The 15,287-nt window shown below is 40.8% G+C and overlaps 1 protein-coding gene across 4 annotated transcripts in view; it reads left to right on the forward strand.

Moving 5' to 3' along the window:
• Positions 1-15,287, forward strand: part of LARP4B (La ribonucleoprotein 4B) — a 60,991-nt gene that overhangs the window by 24,213 nt on the left and 21,491 nt on the right. Inside the window, exons 2-4 of one of the 4 annotated variants that reach the window (XM_035129384.2) lie at positions 4,827-4,960; positions 13,306-13,453; positions 13,544-13,717. In XM_035129384.2, coding sequence (XP_034985275.1) covers positions 4,880-4,960; positions 13,306-13,453; positions 13,544-13,717 — 403 coding nt within the window. In that variant the 5' untranslated portion in view covers positions 4,827-4,879. The other 3 variants (XM_035129388.2, XM_035129381.2, XM_035129382.2) reach the window with 3 other exon arrangements.

Below are 15,287 nucleotides of genomic sequence, written 5' to 3' on the forward strand. Positions count from 1 at the left end.
GAGCATGGTGTTTTGCCCGCATCAGTTTGTCTGTCTGGTGAGATACCTGCCTGCAGATAAGAATTTTAGGGCTGACTGCAGTGTGTAGTGTTGTTTGTTTGCTGGCCGAGTGAATGCAGCCGAGGTGTGGGTGTGGTCCAGAGCTTGATATAAGGATAGGCTCATCCACAGGTGGTAGGATCTATTCTACACCAAAGGAAATGTTCCGAAGACTGACAGGCCCTGGTTTTGCTTCCTGGTGACCCAGCGATCAGTTAATAAGAAGAGAGAGGAATTTAAATTAGATGCTGACAGTTCACAGTCAGATAGAGATAGGGACTATCTGAGAGAGTGCTTGCTGGAGATTGTCTGTGGGTTAAAAAGGGGCCTGGGATTAGGGATAGAGACCCCTTCTGCCCACCCAAACAGAAAGTTCCTGACTACCTGAGTGGGGTCAGATAGTGAACTGGAAGAAGGTAAGACAGGATTGTCTGTGAGCAGGCAAGGTTCTATCTACCTGAGGAGAAGGGAAAGATTTGGGAAGGGACTGGGAGTGTTAGACAATAGCTATCCTAGAAAGAATTTTAGCAGTGGCAGATTAAAAGCGTGAAGTTAATTAAGAAAGATCTTAAATATCTCTGTAAAGGTTGTTCAATTGAAACAAAGTGTTATGCCTTTCAAAAGTAACAATTAAGCTATAACCTCTTTAAATATAAGCAAGTTCTTGTTTTGTTCTAAAAGTGCTTCATCCTTTCTTAGATCCTTTGGGTGAAAATTAAGTGATCATAAGTTCCCCTTCACCTAATCATTACACCTTACTAAAAATAGTAAATTGAAAAGTGGGAATACATTGAGCCGTCTGATTTGGTAGTGCTGGTCAGTCCAGAATAAGACTGCTTATTCACAGCTGGATTGTGGATGAAGGGGGCTGACTTGGCATGTGTTACCAATGCTTGGATGGATGAGCTGGGTGAGCTTCATCTAAATCATCTGTACCCATATGAGTCCTCAGTACAACACCAGGCTAGATTGAGGATATGTGTGTTGGTATGGTCCATACCATACCTGGCGTGCTATGGTCCATGGGGTCACGAAGAGTCGGACATGACTAAACGATTAAACAACAACAACATGGTCCATAGAAGCACCATCTCCTTTACCAGAAAACCTATTGATCTTAGGATGGTTCAGATCAGGCATCCCCAAACTGCGGCCCTCCAGATTTTTGGTCTACAACTCCCATGATCCCTAGCTAACAGGACCAGTGGTCAGGGATGATGGGAATTGTAGTCCAAAACATCTGGAGGGCCGGAGTTTGGGGATGCCTGGTTTAGATGCTGCTAGTCTATCAAAAATCCTGTGGTCCACCAACATCCCTGATGAGGTGACCAAGACAGTCTTTGGCATTGTTTTTGGCACCTTCTGCATGCATGTGGAGGCTGCTCTTGGGCTTCATGGTCTCCATGACAACCATAGAGCTGTCTCTAATGGTCATAGAACCAACACATGAGGCAGGGCATGCCCTTTATGTAGTCTTTGACCCAAGTGATATGAGGGAAGGTCCAGATGTAACTGGGTGGGGTGTGGGTGTGCAATGCAATGCAATCCCTTGTCGTGGTTGAAATGTTGCCTGGTGAAGTTTGGACTGGTAGTGGCAGTTTCCCTTGTAAGAGTGATGGACCCATTTTGATGCCCTTCTCTCAGGGAGTGGTCCCTGTTGTATTCAGAGAGGGGTGGTATGGCCACTTCTAAACAAATGAGCCCTGAACCCCTTGGGTTGGAGTAACTATCAAGCATTCACAAATACCCCCTTCTTGAGGAAGGTTGTGGGACATCTGCAAGCATTCTTGGATAACACAAACATTATTGGATCTGTTCCAGTCTGGGTTCCAATATGGCCATGGTACAGAATCACGTCTTGCTCCACCTGATGGATGACCTTTACAGATAGTGGGACAAGGGGAGTGTGACTTGCTCTTGCTTCTTGATCACTCTGCAGCTTTCAGTGCCATTTCAAAATGGTGTGGCTGTCTGGAATGGGAATTGGGGTCGTTGTGCTACAGTGGTTCTGGTCTGTGCAGGGTACAGAATCCAGAAGGTAGTGTTGGGAGAGTGTTTTTCATCCCATTGGCAGTGGCATGAATGAGAGACAAGAAGCTGAACTTGAATCCTGATAAGATGGGCCTTGCTCCATTGAATGCTTTCAGCTTATGCAGCAGAGGGTTTAGAGCCAAGAAGTTCCTTCTGAAAATTCAAAAGTAATGTGTCTTCAGTACTGAACTAAAATCTATGATTCTGAGTTACCTTTCTATTTTTTAAAAACTGGCAAATCATTTATGGAATGGTCTTGATCAGGAAGAAAGGAACTCCTTGTTGTCTTATGCTATAGTAGATTTGACCAGGAAAGGAGAATGGATTCTCCATCACTGCAAGTAAAGATTGTCAAGTTCAAATGTAAAAATGACAAATTTCATTTAAAAGAATTAGTGTGCTGCTTTTTTTCACAAGATGTGTAGAGAGAGCAACAGATGAAATGAGATAAGTCTTCTTAGCACAAACATCTGTGAAGCAGAAATATAGTATTCACCATACACAACAGTTTCTTTGCAATTGATTTCATTTTCTTCCTGGGGATTGTTCTTGATGATTTATATCGGCTTCAATTATTGCTTTTTGTGATTTAATATTTAAGATATATATATATTTATAGCTGCAAAATGCAATACAAATAATAACAAGAAGAAGCAGCAGCAACAGCCTGGGAACTGTGATAGAGAAATGTGATATAGCTATTCCCCTATGCATAGAGCTAAACACAGCTTCACTGGAAAGCCTGGGGAAGATCAGTGAAACCAGCATATGTTGTATGTTGCAGTGCAGCTGTTCATATTAGTCAACAGTGCTTTCTTTGTAAATTTCAAAGAGCTGATGTTTCCTGCTGAAGTGGGTTTCAGGGTACCAATCCAGGAGCATTGGTGAAAGGCTTGTGTGTTCCAACGGGTTTTTTTTTTCCTATAGCACTTTCAGTCATGCTAAATACTTGTTGCAGCAGCTGCCTCAGAAGATTTAATATTGTGTTAATCCAATTTTACAGGCAGCAAAGTCATGATAGGTACTTCATTTATTAAATTTGAATTATGAATAATTTCTTATGAAACCTCTCTTCAGTTAAGTAGCGATCTTATGGCTGAACAACAATTTGACCTCCCTAGTCTACATCCATCATTGTAACCCAGCTTTCCTCCACTTGGTGCCAGACATTTTAGACTTAAAACTGCCAAAACCTCTTACCATTAGCTATGCCATTTGTGGCTGATGGGAGTTGTAGTCCAAACATCTGAAGAACATTAGGTTGAGGAAGTCAGCTCTATCCACCATACAACTCTGTTATCCTAGTGCTTCGTTCAAAATCCCTGTGTGGGATAGATACCTGGCATTTGTGCCACCCAACTTCTATGTCGTAGGGTAAATTGTGTAAATCGCAATGATGCATCTAAAATTGTCTAACCTGAATGGCTACATTAAAAATAAAAATCAAGATATGTGTAGCATTGTCAAATTTTCATTTTCAAAGTCTTTATGTCTGGGTAGACAGAAGTTTGATCAGTGGGTGATTTTGCAGTAGACACACCAGTTGGCCAGCAAGGATTTGACTACCAATAGCAAGACTAGAGGCTTTTCTACTTAAATCGTAGGGTAAATTGTGTAAATCGCAATGATGCATCTAAAATTGTCTAACCTGAATGGCTACATTAAAAATAAAAATCAAGATATGTGTAGCATTGTCAAATTTTCATTTTCAAAGTCTTTATGTCTGGGTAGACAGAAGTTTGATCAGTGGGTGATTTTGCAGTAGACACACCAGTTGGCCAGCAAGGATTTGACTACCAATAGCAAGACTAGAGGCTTTTCTACTTAAATACAGTTTTGCATTATGTATATGCAAATTATCCCAGTCTGTGGCACAGTGAGGTTCAGCAGACAACTGGCTCTGACCTGCCACTATTTTGAACTAGAACCCTAGAGTTCTAATAAAAAACAAAAAGTAGATCCTGCCCATGTCTCCTCTATATAAAACACTTTTGCGGATTGCAATTTCTCAATCCTTTAGCAATATGGCCAGTCTGTTTTGGCGATACTTCACACATCTAACTGGGGCTGTATTTGTTTTCAAATATGGAGACACCCATGTATAAACATTGCTTACTAATCAAACATGTTTAGTCACCTGTCCAGTCTTTATTGCAAATGCCAATTGTTTCCATGGAGTCAACTGGCCAGTCTGTCAGCTTGGTAGGCACAGTGCTGCAAACAGCAGAGAATCTATACAAGCAATGCTGACAAAAACAAAAAAACCCCACATATAGTAAGCAAAATAGAAACATCGTCACCCCACCCACCCTTCCCCCATCTACCTCTTTCCCCCCTTTTCTTCCCAATGTCTCAACAAATTTGCAAGCTAATTTGCAAAAACGTTACGAGAGACATTGCACATATTTCTGTAAACCAATAAAATCTTTAATAAAAAATAGGAAAAAACCTAAACACACAAACCACAATGGAGCAGTTTTGGACATACTTTTTAGAATCATTGTGGTAGCAATGAGTTTCCAGCTCGTCACGTATTTATAGAAAAAAAATTGTCTTTGCCAGTGAGGCTATGAATAGCCTGAGAAGAACCCAATCATGTTGTTTTTGTTTTTTAAATGGAAGATCTAGTACAAACCCTGGACTTTTCAGTGCAGTCTGTAAACTCTTATTGAGTGGCATTGCCTTCTGTTTACCACAGTTAGTAATATACAAAATGAGCTATGCATTCTTAATGCCTTTCTTCTTCTATCCTGCAGCTTAGGTGGTGATCAATACAGTTCTCTCTGAGGAGCCAGAAAGCAGGCAGCTCATGACTTCTGATCAGGACCCTAAAGTTGTGGCTGAACCGCAGGTGCAGCAAGTACAAGAAGTTAAAGATAGTTCTCATCTAGTAAGTATCATGGTGAAGACTTGATGAATCTGAATGCATGAAAGTGTGGTTATTTTAGCCACTGTTCTGTCCCCTGAATCTTATGCCTGCTTTGGGTAACTTGTGATATAAGTTATTTTCTATATTGGTTCTGCAGCAAGTAGAAGTCTTTTCTTGGCTCATTTCATTTAGTTGTGCTAAGCATATGAAACAGAAAGCAACTTTTCAGGCTTCTGGTTTTGCTAGTTATATTCATTCAAAGGAGAAATTACGGCATGCCACCGGTTCCCTTAGTCCAGTGATGGCGAACCTATGACACGCGTGTCAGACGTGACACGCAGACTCGCAGAGCCCTCACTGCTGGCATGTACCCCATTGGCCCATTCGCGCTGTTGTTGTTGGTTTTTCACCACCCACCCCCATTTGTTCTCCTGCTCCTACAGCTTGTCTCTGCTACAGCTTGTCTCTGTTGTTAAAACCCAGAGATTGGTTTTTAATCCTTTCTGTGCTGGTTTTTTGGTGCTTTGGCAGACTATGTCGGTGCTGCGTGTTAGTTCCAGCGAAGGTATTATTCGTCATTTATTTCTGTTCTCTTTCCCCCCCAAAAAGCGCAGCAACTTTTGTGCCCCCCCCCAAAACCCTCCAAAACGTTGGTCAGCAGCTCCCCCAAAAAAGCTCAACAACTCTGGACACTTTTTGGTTTGGTTTTGTGGACTTTCTCTTTCTCATGCCACCTGGACATGTCACATGTTTTGTGGGCAGAACTGAATTGCTTTGGACACCTCCCCCCCACCTGCCCCAATTTTGGGCAGCACATCAAGAAATTGAGGTGAATCGTGTTAGTGCAAATGGTCATGTGAGAATAGTATGTAAATTACATGTTGAAAGTGGGCAAGCAGGATGGTCTTTATTGTCGTCTTCTCTCTCCTGCCCTGCAAAAAAGTTAAAAAGCAAGGAATTATTGGAGCGGTTTTAATTTGCAGTACCTTTAAAATGAACTCTGAGGCTTTGAACTGTATTTTGGATAGAAAAATCTTGTTGAGTCCCTAACGGAGTTTCCTTGTTCTATCAATTCAAAATTATAGCAAATTAGCATGCAGTATTGCAGTAGGTTAGGATGCATATGCACCCTTTTTTTGTTATTCAGTTCAATATAGGAGTGTCTGTTCTTACAAGGCATTCTTACATTTACGAGGAGAGACAGCTAAAGTTCTGAACACTTTCATTGTTTGGGAGATGAAAAAATGAAGAAAATGCTCCAAATACATAGTATAAGCCAGAAAAATATATAGCTGAAAGTCACATTGTTTAGCATAATGCTGGCTTTACATAGAGGCATTTTAGGAACTGGGCTTTGGATTTTGAGTGGCAATAGCATATGAACCCCCTGCACTGTTTAAACAGTGCTATTTTTGGCAACTGGGTGTTGGCTTGTCTGCCCAGCAGCCTTGAAGTGAAGTGGGTATATGCAGTAAAGAGCTCACAGTTCCGGGACTTGTAAAAGGCAACATAAAAATGGGTTGCTGTTTCAGTAAAGAACTCAACAGCAAGAATGAGAAGATGAGTCTTTTGCAAAAATCAACTGAAGAGGAGACGTCAGGAAACGGGATAAGTAAAACTTTAACTTCCATTTTGGAGACCATGGAAAGAAAGGAGCTGCATGTAATCCAAGAGGCAGTTTCTGGAGCACCTGCTATTCATAATAATTGCGTAGAGTCAGTTAAATATCCTTCAGGCCATTGTGTGGGGATTGCTGAAGCTGGCCGCAACACCAGTATATCTTTTAATCTTTATCCTTATAGTCCAAGAAAGGTCTTGAATGGGTATGGCAGTTTACAAGAGTGCGAACAAATGGAAGATACGGATGGTGCTGAAAATCTTCCAGAAAGCAGCAGTGGTAATGTTCGATGTGTGAATAATGCAGGCAGCTACCATATTAATAGCAATAATGAAACAGGATCTACTGTAGCTGGGAAGCCATGCCATTCATTTGAAAGTACTTCTTCATGTGTGCCGGTGGCTGTAAGCCAAGGAAGCATCTTCCCGAAAGCCTTAAGTACATGTGGAATAAAAGGCAAGCCAGTTATGGGTGAGTGCTTATCAGTGCAGGATGAAGTAGATTCTGTTAAAAGTAATTGTAGTGCAGTAGGTTCAGGTAGAGCAGACAGAGAGACAGCAGCTTCAAGCTTTGCATATCTTGATATTGACAGGCCCCGTATAAGTACCAGAGATGAATTCTACAGTATTTGTATAGTTGATGATGATCTGAGAATGGATCTAGAAGAAGGGCAAGCTATTGTGCACGGAGAGACTCCTTTAGAGGTAGAAAGTTCAGCTGTTCAGGAGATGTACAATATGACATGGCCTGGGGAAAGTGGGAAGGAATTGTTAGTCCAGAAGAAGCCGGTTCAGGTGCCTGTTGACTTCAGTGCTCTGAAAGATGAATCTCCCAATATAATAAATGATAGTTTACTGATGCCAAAAAGTGAAGTGGGGGTAAAAGCTCCAGTTGGCTTAGTGAATGGGGATCACAGGTTAAATACTGACAGAATAGCAGCAGATGTGTTAAGGGCACAAGCACATGGGGAAGATCTTACTAAAAATAGAACCCAGGAAATGAATATGCTAGATAGTAGTAGAATCTTTGTGAATGAATCACTTGGTGAAAACAATAATTCTACAGCACCTGTGCATTTGGAGAAAGGCATGGAATATTCTCTGCAATTAAAAAGCAGGGCACATGCATGGACTTCCCTTTTCAATAGTGAGACCAAATGTGTCACTGAAGGTGTAAAGTCTGAATCTAATGAAAATCAAAATACTGAAGGTGAAAACTCTAAACAGTTGTTGGGAAGCCTGAAGTTTTCATCAGAGTTTGAGGATGATTTCCTCTCTGTAAGTCAAAATAACACAGAAAACCAAAGTCAAGTGAATAGGCAAAACTTTACAGGAAACACAAATGAATTTTGGAGAGTATCTGCCTACAGTGATAAGAAAACCCCTAACTTTTCTGAACAGTTTAATCCAGAGCTACTCCTGAAGCATGAATATGTTTCTGATCTTGGAACATTCTGCTCCCATGGGGATCTGAAAGAAAGCACCATTAAAACACTTCCAACATCAGAGAGTGTGGCTTTTGAAGCTGAAATACCCCATGTTTCAGAGTTTACCAGTTATGAAGATGGCAACTTTACAAGGGCTGCTCAGCAAAACCTGTCTCAAATAGATAACATACCTTCAGAGGTGAGTGATTTGACAGAAGGATCACGGGGAAGCGAAGAGACGTTAACTTTTCCTAAGCCTCTTGATGTAAATGAATATGAAAGAATCCAAAATGAAAATGGCTTGGAAGTTCAAGTTCCACACAACCTCTCTAAAAAGGATGGCAAAACAAATGACTATTCCAGTTCACTTAACGAAGATAACAGCTGCTGTGTCTCTTTAGCACATTCTGAAGCGTGTGAGATGGATTTGAATGATGAACAATGCAAGCTATGGAACAAATGTACATTCCATAGACTGGAAGATCAGCTGAGTCCAGGGACTGACCCTCACAAATTAATAGCAACTGCAGAAGAGCCTGTAAATGGGTTGAAATGGGAAACACACCATGAAAGGAAAACACATAGTGAAATGGAAACCAAGGCAGATTCTGAAAATTTCACTGTTCAAGATGACTGTATATTAAATGGCAGTAATGATCTAATGCAAAAACTTAACGTATCTTCAGATATGCAAGAGAGGCCTTTAGTTCTGGAGGAGTCTTTAAGTATCCTGCAGATTGATAAAACTAATAGTCAACTTGAAACAGAGAGACTTCCTGCATCAGTTGATGAAAGTGATGCTAGAAATGTAAAAATAGAAACTAGCCACACTGAGACATCCACCAGATCAAGGGGAGGGAAATCAGGATACTGCAAAAACAGCTCTTTACCCAAACAGAGTATAATGGAAACCACGTGCCCTCTTACGTCTTTAATTTCTGAAGTTTCAATTCCCTGTGCAGATATATTAACAGAAAATGCAAAGGACTCTGCTCCCCAAAATGGCCAGCAGAAACTGAACGTTGAGGTGGAATGTGCTTCCAGATCAGATGCTGAAGACTCTCTGACTTGTACTGATGCAGGTGGGATTTGTATTGACCCCAAGCAGGTAGACAAATATGCTGCTACTCCTTCGTACGAAATACCTCTGGCCTCTGTTAACGATCAAGAATGTGACCAAGGCAATGCAAAGCATGTATTGGACCTGATGGAAGATATATTAAAGGAATCTGATAACACACACAAAATGGATATAGGCGATTCCCAAGGTGATCCGCTTTGTCCATCTGCTCCACTAAGTTTTTCATCTGCCAAGTTTACAGATGATCAGGAATATCTGATGGGATATTTGTGGATTAATTCATCTTTTAACAAAACGGATAGCTCATGCAGTGCTAATGAGGCGCTCCAAAATGAAACTGGCGACATGACCATTCCTTCTTTTGAAATGGGAGGATACCCTTACCAGTTGCTGGTACAACAAAACAGTGATATCTGGGGATGGCAAGATAGAGATGAAGGATATGTAAGTATTTCACCATCATAATTTGATTCATCAGGCATCTTTTAAAAGAAGTTGCTGTAATCCAAGGTGAAGGTTTTGATTTTCTGTATGACATTCTAAAACTCCAGCAGTGTTTCCATTTGTTTGAGTTAACCTACTGTCAATTGCTAAAACAGTGGCATACATAACAGCACAACTTGGTACAGTACCTGTGTTGTGAAAGGCATACACATCTCTTTTGTTGCCTCTCACCCATCCCTAGCCTCTGAAGCTTGCCACAAAGTTGATATTTTACAACTTACTGTAATGTTCTCCCTAAAACAGATTGGAAAAATGCTTGGGTTAAATTTTAATACATTATTGATGAACCAATTTTTATGATTGCTCTCGGAAGTTTGAACTGGGAAGTAAATAATTGTGTCCCTATACCTGCACTCCTATCTGAGAGCTGAAGGACGAGGATTTGAAAAAGCATCCTGCTACTATTACGTTGTAAAATTGCTTTTAGCCATTTGTGAGCGGTAGCTTTGTTAATGGTGGTCAGGGTCTAATTGAGGGCAAGTAAGTGAGCCTCACTCGAACGCAGGAGGACTTCTGAGTAGGCCATGTATGGGATTGCAGTGCACATGTCTAGTCCGGGCAATTTCCCCCTCTTCCTCCCCCACCCCCCAGCACTGTGTGTAGAGAATTACTGTAATGCTAACTTTGTTGCTGTAACTGCTTTGAACTTGGGCTGTTGCAGAATTTGCTGCCACGTTTCCATGTTGAATAGAGGGGTGCATTTCATTCATTTTTTTCAGAGTTTCTTTGGGCACACCTAACTGTTGGCAGCTGAACAGCGCCAGTGCTCTTTGTCTTAATCCTTTTTTGGATTTGTGTTTTACTTTTCATTACTGCCTCTGGCAGTGGCAGCAGAGCTCCTCAGTGGCAGCCAGCCAGCAATACTATGTCCCTGGAACATTGCTAGGCAAGAGGTAGCATTGTTTGATTGAGGCTGGGAGGACTTGGGGGGGGTTACCCTCAAGGCTCAAGTCCTATACCCTGCTAAGATTAAGCTCCATCAAACACAGTGGGATGTGCTTCTGAGTAGACGTGTGCAAGATTGCGTTGAAACTGAGGAGGGGAGTCTTCAGTACTACAAACTTGAGCTGGCTATCAAGGCCAGCCAAAACTTTGATGGCCCCTGCCCTTTCCTAATGTAAAGGAAGACATTTCTCATAGAATCATAGAGCTGGAAGGGACCCTGAGGATCATCTAGTCCAATGCCCTGCAATGCAGGAATAGGCAGCTGTCTCTTACAGGGATCGAACCTGCAACCTTGGTGTTATTAGCACCATACTCTAACCTACTGAGGTATCCGAGCTTACATTTGTTTCTAGGTTTGTTGCTTGTAAACTATAGAGCAACGAGGTTTGGAGTTTTGCAGCAGTTATTACTGCTAGGGTTGTTATTAAGAGAGATTAATACTTGTATTGTTATGTTTGTAGTTTTGTCTTTATTTTGAAAGGCAGGCAAGAGCCAAAATGGTCCAAATACAATTTATTGCGGAAATTATCCTAGGCATAAATTGCTCATAAAGATAGCAATTGTGCAAGCCTTAATTCTTCAAGGGAATTATTGTGTAAGGGGAACTGTTGCACAAATACACCCATCTTATCATAACCACATGATTAGAAGATTGTAAAGCATGCATTGCAAAAGATAGCTAGTTCAATCATTTATGACGTATGATGGAAATCTAATCTTATAGTGCCATCATCTTTGAGGACATTTCATAGTTGTACAATAAATTGTGCTAGAATGGATTTTAGCACACTTGCAGCATGGGAGAGAACCAACACTTGTGTTGCACACCTGTCTTGGCAAAGTGTCACTGTCAAAAGGACAATGCAGCAATGCAACTTAGATGTGTCTGTTATGTATTTCTTTATTAGAGTTATACCCTGCACCTTCTTCCAATGGAGCCTTAGCTCTTGCTTTGCAGCTTTTGGTGCTACCTTCCTGATTTCTTTGACATATTCACGTGCAAATTGTCAGGTTTCTTCTGTGTCACAAGGCAAACTTTCTGCAAGTCAAAATCCAGAAACAATAATTTCTATCCTCCTTGATGGTGGACTAATTGTAAGTGGGATTAATAAATCTCCCAGTTGTAAAATTGACCAAGGCTTTTGCTTCAGCAAGCGTTATTTGTTTGTCTTTGTGTGACCAGGAACTTCAGTCAGTCAGTTTTGTTTCTATATCAAGTGTAACTGAAGATAACCCACACTCTTATAAATAATATGTGCTCTTCAGAATAATTTTGTTTCTTTCCTATGCCTGAATCCCAAATGCTTTGCTTTAACTTTTAGTAACTGACTTGGAAATGTAACTCCAAGTAGTAAGAGTAGGCATAATATAAGCTGCGAGGAGTCCTTCATACCTTGCCTCAGCCCATGGGGGCCTTAAGAAAACTCTTATCAATCACTTTCTTCTTTTACCCTTCCTCTGCAGTAAGAATATGTTTGGACATTCCTTTACAGAACTGGTTCAAAGATAAAAAAATTCCTTCAGTAGCACCTTAAAGACCAACTAAGTTTTTATTTTGGTATGAGCTTTCGTGTGCATGCACACTTCTTCAGATAGTATCTGAAGAAGTGTGCATGCACACGAAAGCTCATACCAAAATAAAAACTTAGTTGGTCTTTAAGGTGCTACTGAAGGAATTTTTTTATTTTACTTCGATCCAGACCAACACGGCTACCTACCTGTAACTGGTTCAAAGATGATGGAGTTAAGATCCGCTTTTGATCTCGCCAATGCTTACATTTACTTTTACCTTTACTATGGCTCCTTTTTTGATAATAAATGTTTGTTTACTGCTTTTGTAAGCCTCATCCTTGCACACTCCTCTGGCACAGCACAAGGAACGTTGCCTTCTATTTTTGACTAACCACAGCTTAGCCTTAAGTCTGAATCTGGACAACCTGCAGTTAATCTTAACTATGAAGCCTGCATTGTTTTAGTAAACTACAGTTAAAATTAACCACAGTTTAGGGCTCAGATATAACACTAAACTGGGATTGTTATTATTATTATTATTATTATTATTACAAAACCAGATAGAAGCTGCCAGTCTCCTCATAGCTACACCCAGGCATGGGAGAGTGTGTAGACCCAAGGCTCACACAGGCTCCTCCTTGTAATGCTAAACCATGGATGAATGTCAGACTTGCACAGGCTCATACTGGTAACACTAAAATGTGATTTAGTGTAAGCATGTCACTGTTGAAAGCCAGTTGGGTGTCTCCATTTGGTGGGAAAAGTGGAGTATAAATCCGATCATAAATATAAATAAAGTCTGGGTGGTAACTTTCATAAATGGAGCAGAGCTTTCCTGACTCCTGCTACCTCCTGCAGCTTCCTGTGGTCCCATCCTAACTGAGTTGGGTCCTTTGGGAAAGGTGTAAGATGATGATGATGATGATGATGATGATGATGATTACGATTACTATTGGGGGGACTGCTGATGGAGGAGAGACTTGTCGGAAATATCTCCTTACAAGAGTACAAGAGCAGAAGAGCAACTTGGAATCTAAGACAACTGATGTCACTTCTTTGAATATGCCAATGAGCTATACAATTGATAAATATGGGTGAATTTGCCTTGACCAGTAATGTAGGTTGAGTTTACATTAAGCATCAAATGGTCTCTAACCGCAAGAACTCTTATTCCACTGCTGTATATCTTTTAACCACTTGTGGGTTGCATTTATAATAAGGAACCACGTAAAATGACAGGCATTTAGTTAACAGAGCGTAATCCAATTATTATTTCCTAGGAGTCGGCCAAGGTTTCTGAACTAAATCCTAATGCAAAAGTATGGGGGAATCATATGTTACATGTGGAAGCAAGCGGGGCTAATGATGGTGGCGTGAGCAAAACCTGGGAAGAAATAGCAGATCACCCACCAGATTCCTGCAAAGAAGGTACGATTCTAGCTGAGCGTGCTGGTCCTCTGAGCCTTTTCTTTCTAATTTAGAGCAGATAAAGAGTTTCTTGGTCTGTGACTCTTGCAGCTTTTTCTGCAGGGTTGGAGGCCAATGGTGATGGTGACAAAAAGCACCAGAATGAATCGTTAACAGAACTGCAAGAACCATCACTGACAGCTCCTCTGTCCGACCAGACAGATATGAACCCTTTGGCTCTAGATCATTCAGAGTATGAATCTATACACGAAAACACTCAGACAGGTAAGAAAGAAGGCTTCCTTGTATGTTTTTTAAATGGTTTTCCAACTTACAAAATGACCCCCAGTGTTTATCCTAAATATGTATTTGACAGGAACTTATAAATTACAAGCTACTGAAGAATTTTACCTGAGGAACACTGAATTATAGGCATTGCTACAGAAATGACTAAACAATAACAATAGTTGCTCGTACGAATCCTTAATGCATAGTCTGAAATAAGTAGTGTCTATTAATGTAACAGTTTTACCAGCACATTTGCATGTATTTATATGTGGGGCTCAGTCTGCTTCATTTAGGACAAACCACTGTTTGCCCCCGGGCTTGTGACTACAGTACATTTAAAGAAATACCAGATTGATCATATGTATAATATTTCAAATGTTCAAACTCACCTCCCTCATTAAAAAGCAATCTAAACTTTGAAGTCTCAACAGCCCACACAATACTAGGAACTTTGAACCTTCAGTGTCTTGGGTAGTGAATATATTTACTAGATGAACTGAGTATTTTATAGGATCACAGGTTGTAGTGTTGACATATTATTTTGGAAGTCTTAAGTTGTATGATGAAAAGTCCCTACAGTGCATAATTCAGGAGTAGCCAAAGTGGTGCTCTCTAGTTCCCACCATCCCTGACCATTGGCCATGCTTATTAAAAAATTTTTTTAATGAAGATTGTGTTCCTTGGCAATGGCAAGAAAAGCTGAATGATTCACATTATGCACATTTTATTTGCATAATTCAATAATTCTGCTTTTGCTGGTCACAGAGAAAGACAAACTATGCAGGGCGTTAAATCTGCTCACTGTGCAACCCACACATGACATACTGGCTGTTGCCTATCACGGTATCAATCCTCCACAATCTCAGGGCCAGAAACTTGCTCTGCAGACTCCTGCAGCTAGTGTCAAATTCTGTGTTTGCAGGGTGTGAACATAGAATTGCAGCCAATGCACAGTGCTACCATTTTTATACAGTGTATAGACTGAGGATAAATACCACCTACCTGGGGTACTTTCTGTTTTAACTAATGTTATTGGGGAAGCGTAATATCTCGTCTAGGGAAGTCGTATTGCACAAGCATTTTTCTATTGTGCAAACAGGCAGATATCATTGGATGTTGTTCTGTGCAGCCTAACACTATAATTCGTGTATCATTGCTTCTGAGTCCAAAAAAGGAACTTTTCAAAGCATTATATAATTCTCTTATCCGTCTTAATCAATTTCGAGCTCCCTACTGCTTTTTTTTCCAACTGATAATCTTAAGTTTTTACTTAATAGAATGTAGCAAAAAGAATTTAGCTCTTGTGTCTGCTGCAACATGTGATGGCAAGAATTTCCATTGTACAGTGGTACCTCGGGTTACGAACACGATCCGTTCCGGGTCGCAGTTCGTAACCCGAAATGGTCGTAACCTGAAGCGCCATTTTGCGCATGCGCAAAGCGCTATTTTCGCGCTTTGCACGTGCGCGCGACGAAAATACTTCCGGGTTTGCGGAGTTCGTAACCCGAGGTGGTCGTAACCCGAGGTACGACTGTAGTACCAAACACAATGCTGGCTCATACACTTG

This window comes from Zootoca vivipara, chromosome 12 (genome assembly GCF_963506605.1).
Source record: "Zootoca vivipara chromosome 12, rZooViv1.1, whole genome shotgun sequence".
In the NCBI taxonomy this organism is placed as follows: Eukaryota; Metazoa; Chordata; class Lepidosauria; order Squamata; family Lacertidae; genus Zootoca; species Zootoca vivipara.